This window comes from Carassius gibelio, chromosome A10, assembly GCF_023724105.1.
Source record: "Carassius gibelio isolate Cgi1373 ecotype wild population from Czech Republic chromosome A10, carGib1.2-hapl.c, whole genome shotgun sequence".
NCBI lineage: Eukaryota > Metazoa > Chordata > Actinopteri > Cypriniformes > Cyprinidae > Carassius > Carassius gibelio.
Window position 1 is genome coordinate 14752272 of NC_068380.1, and position 19098 is coordinate 14771369.

General features: G+C 38.2%; 2 protein-coding genes across 3 annotated transcripts; one reads left to right on the forward strand and one right to left on the reverse strand.

The window, feature by feature from the left end:
• The first annotated feature begins 273 nt into the window (after positions 1 to 273).
• Positions 274 to 2157, forward strand: LOC128021307 (protein PBDC1-like). The gene is made up of 6 exons (XM_052608422.1): positions 274 to 375; positions 796 to 861; positions 983 to 1042; positions 1117 to 1257; positions 1338 to 1449; positions 1570 to 2157. The coding sequence occupies exons 1-6, from the start codon at positions 346 to 348 to the stop codon at positions 1680 to 1682; spliced, it is 522 nt and encodes a 173-aa protein (XP_052464382.1). The 5' UTR covers positions 274 to 345; the 3' UTR covers positions 1683 to 2157.
• A 175-nt stretch (positions 2158 to 2332) lies between these two features.
• Positions 2333 to 18409, reverse strand: LOC128021305 (exportin-7). Of its 2 annotated transcripts, none has more exons than XM_052608421.1 (28): positions 18242 to 18409; positions 14803 to 14949; positions 14569 to 14662; positions 14328 to 14494; positions 13442 to 13507; positions 13243 to 13347; positions 12947 to 13112; positions 12274 to 12347; positions 12027 to 12146; positions 11789 to 11935; positions 11460 to 11632; positions 11188 to 11381; positions 10993 to 11098; positions 9965 to 10100; positions 8753 to 8826; positions 8558 to 8642; positions 8342 to 8401; positions 8069 to 8177; positions 7871 to 7977; positions 7683 to 7771; positions 7003 to 7110; positions 6808 to 6890; positions 6459 to 6673; positions 6244 to 6382; positions 5924 to 6084; positions 5580 to 5678; positions 5200 to 5327; positions 2333 to 4033 (listed from the first exon to the last, which is right to left on the reverse strand). In XM_052608421.1, exons 1-28 carry the CDS (start codon positions 18257 to 18259, stop codon positions 3940 to 3942), a joined length of 3264 nt encoding a protein of 1087 aa, XP_052464381.1. In that variant the 5' UTR covers positions 18260 to 18409; the 3' UTR covers positions 2333 to 3939. The 2 variants fall into 2 exon arrangements, with proteins under 2 accessions (XP_052464381.1, XP_052464380.1); XM_052608420.1 differs by having other exon boundaries at positions 13243 to 13368.
• Between the last annotated feature and the right edge of the window lie 689 nt (positions 18410 to 19098).

The window sequence follows — 19098 nt, forward strand, 5'->3', positions numbered from 1 at the left end:
CTCTAGTTTTGTATTTATAACCTTTTTATATAAAAACTGGAAATGTAATAAGGATTAAAATTCATCCACAGAGTAAACTCTTTCCACTTAACGTTTCTAAGAATAAGTTTGAAGAACCCCATCATTACACCTCTAAATAAGATAAAACATTTAACTGGATGAGAAAAATATACTTTCACAAAAAACAACGAGATCTGTAACAGAGGTGGTCATGTTTCATTTTATATTCTTCATATTAATTCAGTAGCTGATCTAAACAGCAGACTGAAAACAACAAACGCATTTAAGTCACATGACCTGTGGTCATGACGTGTTCGTAGCTCATCCGGGTCACGAGGCGTCAGCATGGATACGGGGGACGTTCTTGCATCTCTGGTAAGCAAAATTAGTAATTTTAACTTATCAAGGCACTGCACAATAACGTGATAAGCAAAAATAGTATTTTATTAAACAGCTGTTCTCAGGGAAATGTCATAACCGTTCAGAGCCCAGAACGATACATCTGTTTATCTTAGTTAGCCTGCATGCTAACAAGCATGTTATGGGCATGTGACAAAAATAACGAAACACATCAGCAAGACGAAATAATTTCCTTAACCATCACTGATATTTAGATTCACCTAGGTTTAAAATATCTAGGTAGTGCTTTTGTAGACTGACAAGGGTACTCGACAGTGTTGATAAATACGTGAATTCTAGTCTCTTGTGGCAGTTTTGGTTTTTAAAGTCGCAGGTTTTACGTATTACATTTGAATACACTAATGCTCAATAAATATGTCTGTCTTTAATAAACAGGGGGTAGAGGGGGCCACCGCAGCTGCGCATGCGCTCTCTCTTCCAGCAGAGGCGTATGGAAATGATGTGAGTTGGGTACATTTTTTGATGTTTGCAAATAAATAAGAAATTGCATACACGGAACTGATTTTCTTAAATGTTTCATCATATTAAAACAATACTAACAATGTTTTATTTTTGATATCAGGCCCAGTTGGAAGTATTGTGGGCTATGAAAGCCTACAATCACGCAGAAGTTTACTATAATGTAAGTGAATGAATGTCACAGTCAACCCTGCCACTGTAATATCCAGCTTCTCTGACGGGTTTATTCCTCTACAGCTTATTTCCTCAGTTGAGCCCAAACTTCTAAAACTAACCAAATCCGACGAGCAGATATATACTAAGTTCCGGGAAGAGTTTCCTGACCTCTGTATCGCAGTTTTGGAGCCTGAGCTGCTGAAGTCGGTGGAAGCTAAAGAGGTGCGTGACATCACTCTGGTGTTTAATGTCAGCTTTCACCATAGACTGTATAAAAAGTGTTTTTTTTTTCTTTCTTTCAGAAATGGAGGCCCTTTTGTAACCAGTTTGAAGGAGTTGTAGAGGACTTCAACTATGGTACATTATTACGTCTAGACTGTCAGAAGGACTACACAGAGGAGAACACTATATTTGGTATGTCATGCCACACGTGCACTCCTTTTAGTGGTTTACACACCTCTCACAGTTCACCGGAAACAGATCAAGAACTTGAAAAAAAAAAGCGCCTGATTTTCTCCTCCGTTTTTATTTCAGCGACCAGGATCCAGTTTTACGCCGTTGAGATTGCGAGAAACAGAGAAGGATATAATGACTTTGTCCACAAAGCCGGTTCAAAAACCAAACAACAGAAAAAAGTTGAGAGTTAATCATGACAGCTTAATATTTCAAGTGACCTTCTTGGTGTAGAGGAGATCTTTAGAGAAGTGGAGAAACAGTTATAAATGTCCTACTTATTTTTTCCCCATATGTAAATGTGTGTAAAAGAGTTGCTTTTCTCATTTGTATGCAATTGTTGGTTGGTTTTTAATTCAGTTTTGATTTTCCTGCAATGTCTGGCACCTTTTGTTTGCAATAAATAACAGTACATATATCCCCGTGAAAAACGATTGTATTGTAAGTAGGATTGCCATGACTTAAATACCTCCAGAACCTGCTTTTGAGGAGGATTTTGATGGGATGCGGAGGCTCAAGTTCAAAGTTCACCCTTGAGAGCATCCCAATACCGACTTTCTTTCAATTTGAACATTATTGGGATTTTTGCTGTAAAGTTAACTGCATCCCCAGGCATTAAATTACTAAGAGTTTGTTCCATCCAATAAAACATTGAGCAGATTCCACTCACTACAGACTTCCATGACTTTGATTTACAGGAAATTCCAGGTTTTCTATGACTTTGGGAACCCTGCTGATTATAAGAATAGAGATGTTTATTCCAAAAAGGGTCAAATTGTTGACTTAAAAAGTATGCCTGTTTGATCTAATTTTGCGATCACAAAATGTGCACATACTAGACTAGTACAAACCAATGATGTTTATTTTGCAGTCACAATGCTTACACTATATGTAGCAGACATCCAAACAAATAATCAAACAATTCAACCAGCTACCTTATCACTCGATGGACCCAACACACAGTCGCCAAGAAAAACACATTCACATCTGGGAACCAAGAAAAGAAAGTGAACATCCATGAGCGTTGGACATGGTTAAGAGATGAGCTAGTTCTTCACAAACAGTTAGCAGCAACATCTGTTGAGTAGCACAAGTTGCTAATATACTCCATTCGGCCTCGGTGTTTAAATCTACCATATTCTGATGCGTTTTCTGTTATCCAAAATAAAACGAATCCAGAAAAAAAAAAAAAAAGGGGTAAAGCTAGATACAACTGTCGAAAGTGATCCGGTCACGATGACTTGAGTACCAGGGTCTTTTTTATTTGAAGGACTCTGCTACATTCTATAGGCTCCACTACTGAAGAACGCAAGATCAACAATAAAGCCACGAGAGACTGGAAGCCTGTGAGGTTAAAAAGCAGGGAAACTTCACCACAACCAAGTCACTTTTATCTAATCAAATCCACAGACGATACGATCGAACCCTTCAGAGACAAAAGGGGAAAGGTTACACGTGCGTTCTCAAATGGGAATGGGGTCATTTTAGGACCATTCCCAGGCCAGCAGTGAGCAGATCTAAGAACAGCCTCGGTGACGGAGGTGGTGGGGATGTCGAGGTGACCTAAAGGTTGACGCAAGACTTCATCATGCCAAAGATTCGAGGGAAACGGTATTCCTTCTGAAGACGTTAACGCAAGTGGTTTAGTGTATTTACAGAGCTCCTGTTTGCGTTCCATAGTCAATTCGAAGAGGAAAAAAAATAATAAATGTACAACTTGTGATTCTATTCAACGTTTGATCACGCCCATTCTGTGGACAGCGGTCAATCCCAGCACTCACGCCTCAATCCCACATCGTCACCCAGATATAAACGAGTCTCTCCATACAGACAAACCCACACTTCAGCAGTTGCACTAACTTACTAGACTGTAAAAATGTTCAATCACACTCATTATTTGTCTTAAATCGTAATCATTATAAACATTGTTGAAAATGTTATGAAAAAAAATTTACACTTTTTTTTTTCCTTATGTGTTTCTATACAAGGCAGGCAAAAGCAGAGCACTATGTATCCCAGCTCATCATAACCCGTCCTTCCACAGACATGCTCTCCCAACACACTCATGCTCACACACACACACACCCTATTGTCCCTAAGAGTGGTTCAGGTGTGCCGCCCACTCTAGAGTCCACACTGGTGCCGTCCCACACCCCAAACCCATTCCCCTGCCATACCCTCTTCTCTCTCTTTGGACTTTGAGCCCCAAATAACAAGAGTATGGTCAAGGAGAATGACCTCTAGAAACTGGCATTAAAATATGTATATATTTATATATATATATATTTATATATATAAAGGGGTGGAGGGAGGAGGTGTGAAGGGAGAGAGGTAATGGGGTATTTTTAGGGACAGGGGAGTGGGAGGTGCAGGCTTGCGCAGCGGTGGTCCCCCGGCAGCCGGGCCAGGGGCAGGTGGGAGTGTGGGCAGGGCCTGGTGCTCTATGGAATGTCAGCTCATCATATCGTTGCTGTTTACCCCGTATGTGGAATTCTTCATGGAGTCATTGACTTCTCTTCTAAATACTGAAAGATTCTGTGTAAACCTGTGGGAAAAAATTAAATAAAGTGAGAATGTATACTATATATTGGACTAGCGTTAATTGAGACAATAATACGGTCATGAAATGATAGTTGAGACTAAATGAACATGCAGTATCGTAGATGAAAAAGACTAGACTAAAAAGTAGTTAAACAACAAAAACTAGCAAAACATTTTCATTTTTGTTGAAAAAAAGAAAAAAAAGTGGAGCAAAAACATTTCAGACTACTGTACAAGACTCTCTGCGAGCGTTCATGTTTATGGTTGCCAGATATCGAGATCAAATCCCATAATCAGAGCTTTTCTGTCAAATGGATACACTAATCTGGCCAGCTTTTTGCTTTATGCAATCTGGTAACCATTTACACACACTCTCTCTGCGGAGGCGCAGTGATCGGAAAAACAACAACAAACAGTATGATGAATTGTACGTGACATACAAGTAAGCTGGAGTTCAGCGATCTCCTTTTGAGGTATTCTGCTTAAATTAAAGCATCTTTTGTATTGTTTGCGATAGTTGTTGTGGATTGTAATGGTTTCTTACGCAACCTCCGTGCACGTGCGGCAATACGTTTTTACGTTGTTTTAAAAGAGAAACATTAAAGTTGGGGTATGTATTTTTACAAAAACGCTTTAGAAAACCGAGTTGGGCCGAGTACCAAATCACACTTATAGCAAATCAGCAGTAAGGGGCGTGTCTACTCATGATGTGAAAGAGAGAGCGCTCAGTGCACAGAACGGAAATTAGCCGTGCCGAGCGATCGACAGAAAGATAGAGATGGAAGATAAATAACAAAACTGGCTTACGATATGGCAAGAAGCAGGATCTATATAAATATCGGATCAACTATCCAGCGCTGGAGAGAACTCAAGGGGCGGGGAGGCCTACTGGGGAGTAACATTGGTTTTGCTTTGTTTCACAGAACTAATGTATGCTGGCTTTTGCTTGAATATGCTTGTGTGTCATGTTCGCTTGTTTGTTCAACTGCAGTCGTATTGTTGTTCCCTTCAGCTATGATAAAGACACATTCATTTCCACACCGTTTAAACCTGGAGCATCTAAACCTCCTCCACTGTCTGTTCAAGTGTCAGCATTATTTAATAATAATAATAAATAAAAGAATTAACCATTATACAGTAAGACAAAAATGTGTAAGTAAATCAAATTACCGGTCTCTGTTTTTGGTTAGCAAGTTTCGCTCTATGCCCTCCATGAGATTTTCAAAGCATAAATGCATGGCTTGCTGCTTTTCTGGTGGTTGGCTGTTCACAATGCTGTTCCTCAAATCTGCAAAATACTACAAACACAATGCAGCCAATCAGCATATCAGAATGATTTCTGAAGGATCCCATACACTGAAGACTGGAGGACGGATTCTGGTGTTGTCATCACACAGATAAATATTAAACTATATTCAAATAGAAAAATTATTTTCAATTGTAAGAGTATTCCACTATTTTACAGTATTTCTGATTAAAACAAATGCAGCCATTGTGAGCATAAGAGTCTTTTAAAAGAAAAAACATTAAAAAAAAAATCTATCACATACCTTCTCATTGAGTAGAATCAAGCCAAGCAGCGGCCGGGACATGGACCACTGATTCCTACAATCTTCAAAAATGATGATATTCAACACTGTGGACAGCATCTGGATAAGATTGTGAGAAATCATGTCAGATCAAGTATCTCCAATACATTTCAAAATGTAGAAGTATTTGATAGACATACACAAGGGAAATATAGTTTATAACGGACATAAATGGCTGTCAAAATTACCTATTTTGTTCCTCTTATGCTTTAAATATGACGAAACACTAAATTATTAAAAACAAGTGTTTATTTGATGATTTATTTGTATTTTTTAATCTAAGGGCTTTCGAAGCCTGAGCTCACCTGCTGGATCATCTCGGGGTGCTGTTGCATTATGTGAAGGAAGCGGTCGCTCTCCTGGGCCATGGGCGCCGCTCGTTTCTTTGTGCTGCGGGACAGCTGCTTGAATAGATAAGTAACTATGTGGTCCAAGCTTGAGCAGCAACCAGTGCATACCATTGTGTCTGGAGTGAGACAAACAGAAACAGAGTTCTGGTTTAAAGGATCACAAGCACCTAGGAGTCCATAGTGGAACTGCAGGAGAGTTTGTGAGATTAAAGAGTGTAAAAGAGGAAGCTACACATACACACACAAAAAAAAAACAATGATGAGAAGGTCCTTACCAAGTGCTGTGAGCCCCTCTGATATGGAGGACAGGATGTACATGACCACATGAGGTTCCAGGCTGGCGATGAAGTTCATATGGTCTTGGGTTAGCACCTCCAGAAGAGAGTAGTAAGACTGACTGAGCTTTGGATAGTCCTGGAAGAACAAGGACAAACCAATCAATCTGAATGCTGAAGGACACAATCCTAAGCTGACAGCTGATGATTTTTACCAGCAGGTCACTGTGAGGGATGGACAAGAGCAGCTTAATAAAGGTCTGCAGGGAATTGTCCAAGGCGTCATCTCCATACAGACGGAAGACGCCGAAGTTGACATAGTTGCCACTTAATACGGCTTTCAGCATGGAGAAACAAATGGAGATTCCCTTCAGTTTCAGCGCGTACACCTGATCTTTTGGCACCTCACCCAGCGTCAGGATCCGATTCCCTTTAAGTGGATAAATGCCATTACTATTACGATGATAATTCAATTGAAGTTTTCAATATTTAATACAGCTACACCATACCGGGGGAACAGCTCACTGAAACATGAAAACTGGGTTATTATAGGGGAGTTTGTACCATATGTTGTAATCATCTTGCTGGTTTCCCTGAACAGCAGGATTCCATTCGGTGACGACACATCAAACTGTAATCTCTGTGACCTTCATGTGAAAAAAAGCAACAACAAAAACACACAATATAAGCCAGAGAACATACATGCATAACCTTTAAACTCAGCTCTAAAGGACACATGTGAAATGTAACATAGCCTACCTGTTGTGGACGAGCTCAGCCATGAGTTTGAGGACCGGTGTGGTGCAGGCAGGTACATGGTACCAGAGCTCTATTGCCCTCTGTAAGATGGGCATGTAAGAGGGGTAACTAAGATCTGTTAAGGAGCACATCAAAATGGGCATTCAATCTGAATTAACCTAAGAGATTAGTTTAATATAATTTACTTATTATTTTCTTACATTTTTAAATAAACTTATAATAAATAAACATAAATTAATGAAAACAATAAAATAAATATATATACACAAACAAACAAACAAAAATGTGAACAAATAAACAATTACACAAAATAAATATATAAAAAAACATTCAAAGAAACACAAATAAATAAATAAATAATTACACAACATAAATGAACAGACGCACAAAACAAACTAAATAAAAACAATAAAGTGAAAAAACAAACTAAATAATTACAGAAATAAAACAATTACAAACAATTGAACAAATGAAGACAAACATGCAAATAGACAAAAAAGAAAACAAAAACAAATAAATTACACAAAACAATTACACAATTCCATAAACAAATGAAAAGATTAAAATAAACAAAAAAAGGTAACAAAAACAAATAATTACACAAAAGACAAATAAAATAAATAAAATTACACCAATAAAATAAACATTAAACAAACAAATAAATGTAAATTTAAGGATACATCCAATCAAAGAGCATCATAAAGCTGGTCTTGGCATTAAAGGCAAAGGCAATTCCCCGCAGATCTCTCACCAGTCCTACTAAAGTCCTCTGAAGAAAACAAATACACAACAAATAAGAAAATACAAGGTATTTTGCAAATGTTTCATGCCACACTGAGGTTGTATGATAAACAATATAACATCTCACTTTTGCTTCTTGTTCATTGAAGGTGTTGGTGCTGAACATCTGAGCAATGGCCTCGAATGCAGCAGTAAGAGGAAGCATGAACTGTTCAAACTGGTCCTCGTCCTCACCTGTCAAAGACACAGAATGTCTCTTAAGATGTCCTTTTTACATGACACTTGTATGCTATCTCTATAGATACTTCTACAGTTACACCCTTACCCAAATCTACCATGAGAAGTCTTCCCAAGGCTGTGTAGAAAGTGGTCCGGCACCTCATGTCACTAAGGTTGGCCTGATTGTTCACACCCAGGAAAGAAAAGTGCTCGCTCTGTCACACCGAAGGAAAACAAGACACTGTCAGTTTGTTAAAGTAACTCCAGAAACAAAGAACAGTAAAAAAACAACAACTAGATAATTAACTTAATTGTGCTTCAAGGACAAATAGAGCTGAAGTGGAGTTGAGGAGGAGAAAGGCTCAGGTTGGACACTTACCGTGTGGTTGTTTAGCATGAACTGGACAGCAGTGAGCTTCACAAGTTTTCTTACACTGCTATATGTGAGAATTAATGTTAAGGAAACAGACAAGAACACATTCACTGTCAAATACATCACGGACCATTTTATACATTTACATTAAATAACAGTCCATCATCCTCAATAACAATGCTAATATTTTTTTACATTTTAACCAGCAACATGCGTGTAAGGATATCCAATCGAGAGGTCATTGAGCAGCTGTAGTGTCTTCGATGTGATTGGTTCACACTGTCCCCAGTACTTCAAGTTGGTGATTCTGCATTAAAACAAAACTCTACATTACATTTTTTTTTTTTTTTGGAATCTTTTTTTTGTGTCAAAACTAGGTTTTATGTTAATTATACCCATCACTTATTACATACTCACATTTTCCCAATGAAAACACTGAGTACCATGGTCTCATCATTCAAGCCAAGAACCTCTGATAGTCTTCGATATAACTAGGGATCAAACAAAAGTATATTATTTCCTCTCATCTTGTATTCATCCCGAACTGGTGCTTTGCGTTGTAGCTTGAACAATCTATTTTATAACATGTTATGTGTTAAACTACTAAAAAAACTGGGTGATATATATAAGGCCTCGAGAAGCAAGCAAATATGACAAATCACAGGGGTTCTCACAAATCCAAAAACTACATCGATTTGGTCAGAAAAGAGGGAAAAGGAAGGTCAATTTAATTTCCAAGTGAAAACATTAAATTCAACATTTAGTGACAAATTCAGTATACATACACACTGTACATAAATAGTTGTATACTGTATGGATATATACACAAACATAGTGGGATCGGCATAGGACCTCAAGATGGGAATCAAACTCGGGTCGCCGTGAGCTCAATTGTGCTGTATATGTTGACGCACTAACCACAAGGCTCTAAAATCTTGGAAGCAAGCAAATAATCCTTATTGTCGAGTTCTGATTATAGTCCAGTCCCAAATGGCACAATCCTCTGAGTCTTTGCTGCATGGGCTGCTGGGTAACAGTACTCTGAAATCTATATCCCTATGGTCCAAATTAAGTGTGTCATTTGGGACAATTCTCCAAATCAGACTTTGCAATAGCTTTTGCGCAAATGTTACACTTTTTAACAGGAGAGGGAATTTTAAGGTGTTCAATTCCAAGGTAAAGGACAACAGGTTAAAGCAGAACTAAAGCCAGGTTCAGAGGAATCACTAGTCTTTCTATGTGCACTTATCTTCTCTGTTCACAGTTTGGAATCTGAGCAACAGGAGAGAAAACTTCAGCTTTCCGGTTAGTTGAGACAGGACACTGTCATCTCAAACATAACCCCCACCCCAAAAAAATAGAAAACCCTATCAAACGCACAAGTCTTCTAAGCATGCAAAAAAGCTCAATCGACTGCCTCTTTTCAAAGCCCAGACACATTCAACACATTCACAAATTTCATCCATTCTGAGCGTTCATAGGCAAACCCCTGTGAATGTTACGAGAGATCAATAATTAATTGACTGCTAGCTGATTTGTTGTTTTTGTTTTAGATTAGTTGTCTAAACAAACCACAGCTTGAAGTTCACACTCGCACAGACAGACGAATTACAACATAACTAGAATTACCTTTGATGATTTTTGCACCTGGTCACCGATGTAGATTTTGCGAAACTGCTCAAAGAAACTGAGCATGGCCAACTCGAGCTTCTCATTTCCTGCTTGAGCCAGCCGTGAGTCTGTGAGGTTCATTAACTGCAGAACTCTGAAAATGACACACACACACACACACACACACACACACACACACACAAAGGTAAAGAAACAAACAATGAGAAGTGAGAACCCATGAGCTCATGACTTTTTTGTTTTACAACTAGAAATAAATTAAAAGTAAAAAAAAAAAAAACGTCCATAAATGTTTTCTTAAATACTATATATGAGAAAGAAGAAAAAAAAAAAAAGACAATTAGAACAGTATAGCGTGAATTTTTTTTTTTTTTTTTTTTGCTAAAGATAATATTTAACAGTGTTAAATTATTTGCTTTTAAAAATTAACAGTAACGTTTTTTTTATATTTTGTTGTTCACAGAAAGAATTTTTTTTGTGTGAAAATCAACAAACATTTTAATTAAATTTTCATATACATCTATCTACACACACACACACACACACATATACTGTACATACAGGCAGGTGTTAATGCTAATCTTTTTCAACTGCACTGAGAACAAAAAACAGCCAACCAATAAGACATTTGGTCACAGAGCCTCTGCTGTTACATAAAACTACAACTTGGTGGCACTCATGAACAGACTATTTTGTGAGTAAAGGAAAAATCTGGAACCGACTCTCTTTCTCTGTACTTTTGTATTTGGTGCTGTTTGATAAACATCATCATGAATACAAATATCTCAATGGTCTTTTGAAAATATGTAAATACTGTTCAACTTTCTTCATTCTCGTGACAAGAGGGTGTCAAAAACTAAACGTTATGCAGTGCTTTGTGTCCTGGGGTATTTCAGCTTTTATGTAAGCATTACCTACGGTCAAAAAATTATTTTACAAATACAATTAGCCCCAATTTTGATTCTGTCAAAATAGAGAAATCGTTTAACTGAATTTTGATTAACAGGCCTTTAATGGTGATTCCTCACCGACACACAAGCTCCCCATCCATGGCATCCTGCTCATCCGTGCTGGCGAAGGATACTCTTCCTCCAATGACTGCGCCAATGATGTACACTAGCCACGTCAAACGACCTGGACAACACACACGTAACAGAAGCATTGTGATGTTAAGTCATAATGCAATATATTGATTTGTATATCAGGTTTTGTTTCAAGCTCACCCTCCTGCACTGCGATGTCCATTGTGCTAGAGTTGGTGGACTGCAGCAGCTCCTGGTATGACTGGGCCGACTGATCGAAGAGCTGGACCAGCAGGGCGCAGGTCTTCTCATACTCACACCGGCCGATAGTAGACAGCTGGTCCAGCTGCTGTTGCACCAAGCCAGCATCATCCAAGGGGTCTTCAAGACCATCCCTGCATAGAATGGATATTGTATATTCACACATTTAAGACATCGGAGATTACCGTGAGTTCAAGTAGTGCTCACTTTACCTCAGAATGATGTGCACGGACTCTAGACGGGACGTGATGTAGGCCTTGGTCACCTCAGGGGTGTAGGTCTCCAGCATGTGGGGCTCCGTGGCTTTCACATAAGGGACAGATGCCGCCAACCGCTGCCACAGGCTCAGCAGATAGTGCACACTGTTGGGCGCAAACTCCCAGTGCTGGGACACACCACAGTTATCAGTCTTTAAAATGCCAATTTCTCACATTCACTTGATTTCATCAGCAAATGAACAGAAAACTGCAGTCAAGCTGGTTCAACTTCTGTAGAAATCATATATTAGCTTTATGTTTAGCACGCAAAGTCGTTCACTCACCTGCAGACTAGTTACGGTGAAGTTAGCAATCAGTCTTATGACCTCGGGGTAGTTCTCCACTTTGACCAGCTCTCCCAGCTGATAGTTACTCTTGAGTCGAGCCAGCAGTCGACAGAACTCATGGTAGTTGTTTGGGTCTGACAAACTCTGCCAATCAATTCAACTTTATGTTAATGTTATCTAATCAATACAATGAGAGTAATTATTCCTAGAAGTAATATCCGGACAGACTGCATACTTGAGGGTTCTCCAATATTCTCTTCACACCGTCTACTAAAAGGGAGAGGAACTTGGCTCGCTCTGCGTTGTTGAAGAGAGACCTCCGGACAGATGCTATTTGGACTAGACAAGACAAAACCTGAAAGGCAAACAGCACATTTAATACTAAACTGTTCACATTATTATTGGGAGAGTCTTGACATTATCTACGAGGCAGAGGCTTGTATCTCTTCACACTCATGTCATGCTGTCTGTCTGACACTCACCAAGGGGGACAGCGAGGGAGGGATGGAATGATACAAATCAAAAAACAGCTGCAAGGTTGAGGAATCCAAAAAGGCTGCAGAAGAGAGAGAAATCACTAAATAATACAACACTAATACATCTTCAACTGCTCAAAAGGGCTTTTGCGCACCAAGGCAGCATTTATGTTATAAAAAATATTTAAAACGGTAATTATTTACTATAGTAACTCTTTTCTATTTAAATTAAGCAAAATTTCCAGCAACATTACTCCAGTCTTCAGTGTCACGATTCTTCAGAAATCATTCTAATATGCTGATTTTATTCTCTTCAATGCTGTGCGGTTAAATTTTTTTGTGGAAACCACAATCATCTTAGGTTTTTTTTCTTTTGATGAAGAAAGTTTAAAACAAATGCATTTATTTGAAATGGAAATCTTTTGTAACATTATACATTTCTTTACTGGCACTTTTGATCAATTTAATGTGTCCTAGCTTGCTGAATAAAAGAAAAAGAAAAAAATCGCAATAGCCAACTAGAAAACAGAGAGAGAGAAAGACACCTTTTTATCAAGAAATCTTGAATATAGAAGCAGTTCTACAGAAGATTAAAAATATTCCATTTAGAATTTACAAAATCTTTAAACAACTACTGAAACACAGTTGCTTCATATGTTGCCAAAAACCCTCGGATCACCTGATCTCCAGCTGGTGGGGATCTGGACGGTGCACAGATCATCGGAGGACTCATCGGTGGATGTACCAATGAAATCGAAGTTGAGGCAATTGTGGGCCAGTTTGAGTAGCTGCATGAGGAGCCCATGCTGGCTCTCGTCATTTAGATTCAAGTTCTTCCCAGATGCCTGCAGACATACAGAACAATCCACTGAGCCCTTGACAAAAATCCCAAGCAGGCTGGTTTAGCGGTTGTGAAGGAGAATATATAGACAGTATATTGTATATATTGTGCAGTCTCTGAAGCATTAGTCGTACCTGCTTGAGGAGGTTGCAGGAGAGGGTGAAGATGTCAAACAAAGAGGAATCTCGAAACGATGACGCAATCTTTCTATGTTTTGTAAGTGGATGTGTTGAGTCCGCCTGGAGAATCGAAAGGAGAATCTAGGAATAAGTCATTTATCTTTCAGGTGACTTTCAGACTAAATGTAGACATAGTGTGAGTGTAGAAACTTACTTGGTTAATCTCATTGGTTAACTGGGAAAGGATTGTGACTCCTATGATGCAGTGTTCAACACTATCCTGAAAGTAAATACGTTTCAGACAAAAACAACTGCATAACTTCTGGAACATTGCTCAAATTTAACAATAAAATGTTGCCTTTAAACATGCAGTGTCATCGATTATGCCATCATGCTGAGTATGAGAGTGTGAGTAACAAACACTTCACATGAGACAACTCCACTTCAGTGATGAACTTGTCATTTTCGACTAAAAATGAAACACTAAAGAGAAAACACAGATGCCAACTGCAACTGTGCCAATAAACAGCCAGTATGCTAGTAATATGCATGCTTATAAACAACTAGTTAATAGATTATTGATGGTCTACAAAATACAAGTCGTCCATGGGCAACATCTTGTTTGATATTTTTGATGCAATTATCAAAATCACCTTGAACTTTGTCAGGACATATGTCCTTGTTCATTAAACATGAGCAATACATCACTGTGTAAATGGTTTATAAAACTATTCGGTTGCACTTTATTTTACAGTATGTGTACTTACATGTACTTATAGTGTATTTATCTAAGAAAGTTCTGGTAACACAAGGTAACTACATGGGGTAGGGTTAGGTTTAGGGGTAGGTTCAGGGTTAGTACCTAGTTATTACATAGTAATTGTAATTACTATAATAAGTACATAGTATGTACATGAGGAACAGGACTGTAAAATAAAGTGCTACCAACTATTCTCATGTAAACGGTTGCACTAAATGCAAGGTAAATGCACGTGTTCCTACTTGTCTTAAAGATGTGACAAAAAATATATATATATTTCCAAGTAGTATTACTCTGAAGAATATAATATCTTCTAATAATACTATAAAATGGACCATACCTGCAGGAACCTCGTCACATCGACAATGACATTCCTGAAGATGTAATCTTCCTTTTGGCAGTCAAACCAGCCAAGCTTGGTGATTCTGGCATAGAGCTGGATCAGGGCTTGTGTCACGAAGGCAGCAAGCTTCGGCCGCGTCGCCAGATAGTTGAGAACATAATTTCCTGAGGAACCAATGAGACAATTCTTTTAAAATGTAGTCTTTGCATGGATCTCATGGCTGACTTGATAAACTTACGAATGTCAATACGCTGCTCCAGAGGAAGTGGATTGCTTGTACGAGACACCAACTTGGAGAGACATGTTGCAGCCAACAACTGCGAGTACGAGGACTGTAAAGATTTTACAAATACAGTGTCAAGTTAAACAGCCGCTTAACTCAAACTCACGGACTAGGATTTTTTAGAAAACTGTTGTCAGATAAAACTCAGATGTCCTCTTCTTCACAGTTTTCAAAAAGTTTAATTCTTACACTTCCGCTTTCCAGCAACAACTGGCATTTACTCAGACAGTCGGGACTGTTGGTGAACTCCACCAGAGCTTTCTCGGCCTGTAGACGTGTGCTGGTGTCTGTGGTCTCATATAGCTGCTTGCACAGGATCTCTAGCTGGGCTAGGCTCTGGAAAAGAGACCCACGTGAGTTTAGTGTCAGCAAAAGACATTCAGAGCATATTTGAGTGAGGAATCAATAAAACTGCTACGTCTAAACAACTATTTTTATAAACTAAGTCCTACAAAGTCTACTTGCAGAGATCTGTTAGTATTCAAGTGGCCAATGAGTTTCATCTATCCACATCTATCTTTTTAATCAAAAATTCGTAAATGAAATTCATACAAGAACTTAAATACAACTATACAGACTGAAGCATGTTTCTAGTATATGCATTCAAATCTATTTCGATACTTATTTAGGGGATACATTAAAAAAATAAAAAATGTCAGGGTGACTAAAGTTAAAAGTAGCAGGACAATCTTTAATCATTTCTTGAAAATATAATTTTGACAAAACTGCTTTAACTACACTTCTGTATGCCAAATCATAAGCGTCCAAATCGATAAGGATCCCAAAATATCAAATATTTTGACCCGTTTATGTCAAGGCTAGTCATGTGGTGCAACTCCAACAAAAAACTGTTATAAATTAGTAAATCACAATATTTTTATAAAAATACTTTTACCATAAATCCATATTTAAATTTTTTTAATATTTTCTGAAAACATTGATAAAGACGCATACAAGGTTTTATGGAAATCTGTTATTAATTTACTTGATTACACCACATGACAGTTTTAGTGTCCTTAATTTGTTCTAGCAGTTAAAACTGTAATAGCGCAACTCCTCAACAAACTGCGCAACTTGAAATATCATTCATGTCCAAACTAAAGCTGTACCCTACGTCTTATAATCTTAAGATAGAGAGCTTTAGTATCTTCTTGTACAATCACAACATCAAACATCAGGCTTATGAAAAACTAGACCCTAATGTTCCATTGAGCAAATTAATGCACAGACATCACATCCACAAGTTATTGTTCTAGGTCACCGAGGGAGTATCTGGTTCACGAATGCATGAAAGACTATATGGTGAGTGACTGGAAAAAAAGTCAGCGAAACACTTCGGTGATACATAGAGGAGCAATGAAAGAGCTAACCCGTGATATGCAGCAACAAGCCTCTAAACAGTTCTTTGTTCCCTGTGGAGCATAACTATACAAAACCAGCATCAGCAGAAAAACAGCAGATGCAACAAATGCACAGCCTTAATGAAAAACATCAAGTTTATTATGCTCACGAATTCTGAACTAATGAACTCAGAACTATTTTTTGCACTCAAATGTTAAATCCCTTGTTAAATAAACACTTTAATACTCGAACAGTTTAAACTTTCTTGTGCGTTCCACAACTTCAAGCTGTTTTTTTATGTCAATGCTTGATGCATATGCTTGATGCAACCTGCTGATAACTGAATCAAGAGTCTTTAAAAGAACAGGGAGGACCCCTAAACATACAAAAAAAAAAAAAATAGATAAAATGCAAGCTGTATTTCCAAGCAACTGCACAGGAAAGATAAGACGCCTCCAAGTTTAAAAAGCCCAAAATGAACACATGTATTGGTTTTTACTAAATCAACTAACATCAATAACCACCATCAAACTGTTTGTACCTACCCACAACATTTTGTCGCCAACTATTAACATGCTTTAAGCATTCTGCATTAAACATTTAAGTGTACCTAAACAATTCTGAATTACAATTTTACAATAAACTAAAAGTTTAAAGCTGCTAAACGCGTAAGAAATACTGTCGAGTCATAACAACCTACTAACCTCACAACATGTTCTGTGATAAGTATGTAAACAAACACACACTGAACCATTTTTAGGTTGGTTTAGGTCTAAAACAAGCATGGTACGCCACCCAAGGTGTGATCGGCAACACTCAAACGGATTTTAAGACACAAAGCTGCTCCGGTGGTAATTAATAATCTATTACTGCAAATGAAAAGGCTTCTTCATCACCTACAGAGTAACAGGACGCGAGACAACAACACTGGAAAGATCATGTTTACTGTTGCCTGAGCACATGAGAGTCAGGTTAACACAAGCACTGTACCCCACCTGATTACATTTAATGGGAATATGCAGTTATTCAACACTGTGTTTAACCTCCTTAACTCTTTCCCTCGAATATGACCTGTCTTGTCATTTGTGATGTGTAGCAGCTTTTTACAAGCTGACAGATGACAAGCAGGGGCCGTCTGAAAACACGCTAACGTTAGCGTTTAACGCTCCAGTAACGTCCAAAAATACTGTTAACTATGGATGTGTTCGGGAACCAGTCAGAGGAAAGTAAGGGGTAGAAAAATATAAATTTATTTTGATTTCTGAGCGGACTTTAACTGTCTATTACACCCAAGACGACTTGGGTTGCCAAGTTGGCCTTAATAACCCCTCAGTTATCAAAGATCGTTATCAGGACAGTCTTATTAAATACCAGTGAAACGACATGCATTTTAGTAAATGTAACAACATGTCGACTAATAAACACTCATAAAGAAAATAAAACATTAAATATGACATGCATTACAAAACAGTGAATAGTGCTGACATCACAGTCATTCAACTGTCCTTAACCACTACAGCTGATAAAAAAAATAGTTAGTAATTTATATTTGTATGTCTTTAAGCTCTGTTACCCATTTAAAATTCTCAGGAGATGTTAATGTGCATAGCGTTTTAATAATTTTGAGAAAAAAATAGTTTCTAGTCGGGCTTTTGGTTTGACGAGGCGGCGCGCGGGAGAATCTCGTGAGTTAGCACGCGAGCTACAGGCTAACAGCGAGAGAGCTCAGCGAACCGGGCACATTTGCGTCCAGCAATTACACAATGACAGATAACCGCGTGCAAATACGCCTTTGGGCTCACCGAGAAGCTATTCTCTTGGAAAAAGCCTCGCTGAGCTCGGGTTACTGTCGCATGAGTTTACAAGGCCGGTGTATTCATTGCAAGGCAAGCGGCTGAATGAGGGATGTTGCCTTGTTTACAATGTAGAACATCACTGTTGCTATAGAGTTACATGCGATTTAATAGAAACTATCTCCCGGGGTCTACCATCTCTGCTGCTCAATATAAAATACCTTACATTTGGCTTAAAAACAACTTTCACCCATGCTGCAGAGTTGTATGTTAGCCTGGATCACAGAGTTAAAATCAACATGATGACAGGCCACAAGTCAACACTTGGTAATCGCATCCAATAAAGCACGCGAGTCAACTTCTCCAGCCGCGAGACGCATGCATTTAAAACCAACACACGCGCATCGCCGAAACAAGCCTCGTGATCTGTCATTAGACTGCAGTGGATCATATTTCATTAATTTAATAAAAACAAAACAAAATCATTTACTTACCTGCACATGATCCGCCATTTTGCTCCATTCATGCTCCTCTCACTCCCCCTGACATTGAGCATGCGCGCGAATGCCCACGATCACGGGAACATTTACGCAATTGACGCACGTCGTGATAAAGCCAGATGTTCGCTGGGGGCTTCGTGAATCCCGTTACGATAGACAGCCGCCGCCGAAAAGAGCCTTTGTTTACATGCTTCTTAAAGTGAAACTGCGAGCTCAGATTTTGGAGGTCACGTGGATAAGACTCTAAGCGTGATTGACAGTTCTTATTGTGAAATTGAGAAATACAGCTATTAAACTTTCAAAGAGGCTCCCGCGGGCTTTCTGACACCTGTTGTAAACATGCACACAGTAATTAGACTAATCAGAAAATTTTAAACAGATACAATGTTGTTATTATTATTATTATTATTATTATATACATTTTCAGGATATGAAGACTCCAGACAGACTGTTTTCTGTAGTTTTAATTTACATGGAGCGGGTAGCGCCTTCAGGGATGTGTTGGCATCACATGACTAGATGATTTAGTAAGATTATTAACAAAAACACTAATAAAAATAATTTTCTGTAGCCTATAATAAAGTTTTTTTTTTCTCACACAAATCAGTCTGAATCTTTATCATCTTTTCTTCTCTATCTTGTAATGTATATGTAGCAACTGATTTAAAAATATGACAAATAACTGAATAACAGATTTAATAAAGTAATACCTTTTAATGAGTTTAAATAAATAATTACCTGCATGAATAATCCAGAAGACTAGATTTTCCAAAGGGTTTTTATGATGGGGTTTTTCAATACAGAGTCTGTGGCAAATATAAATCGATGAAAATTTCATATCAAATAACAAC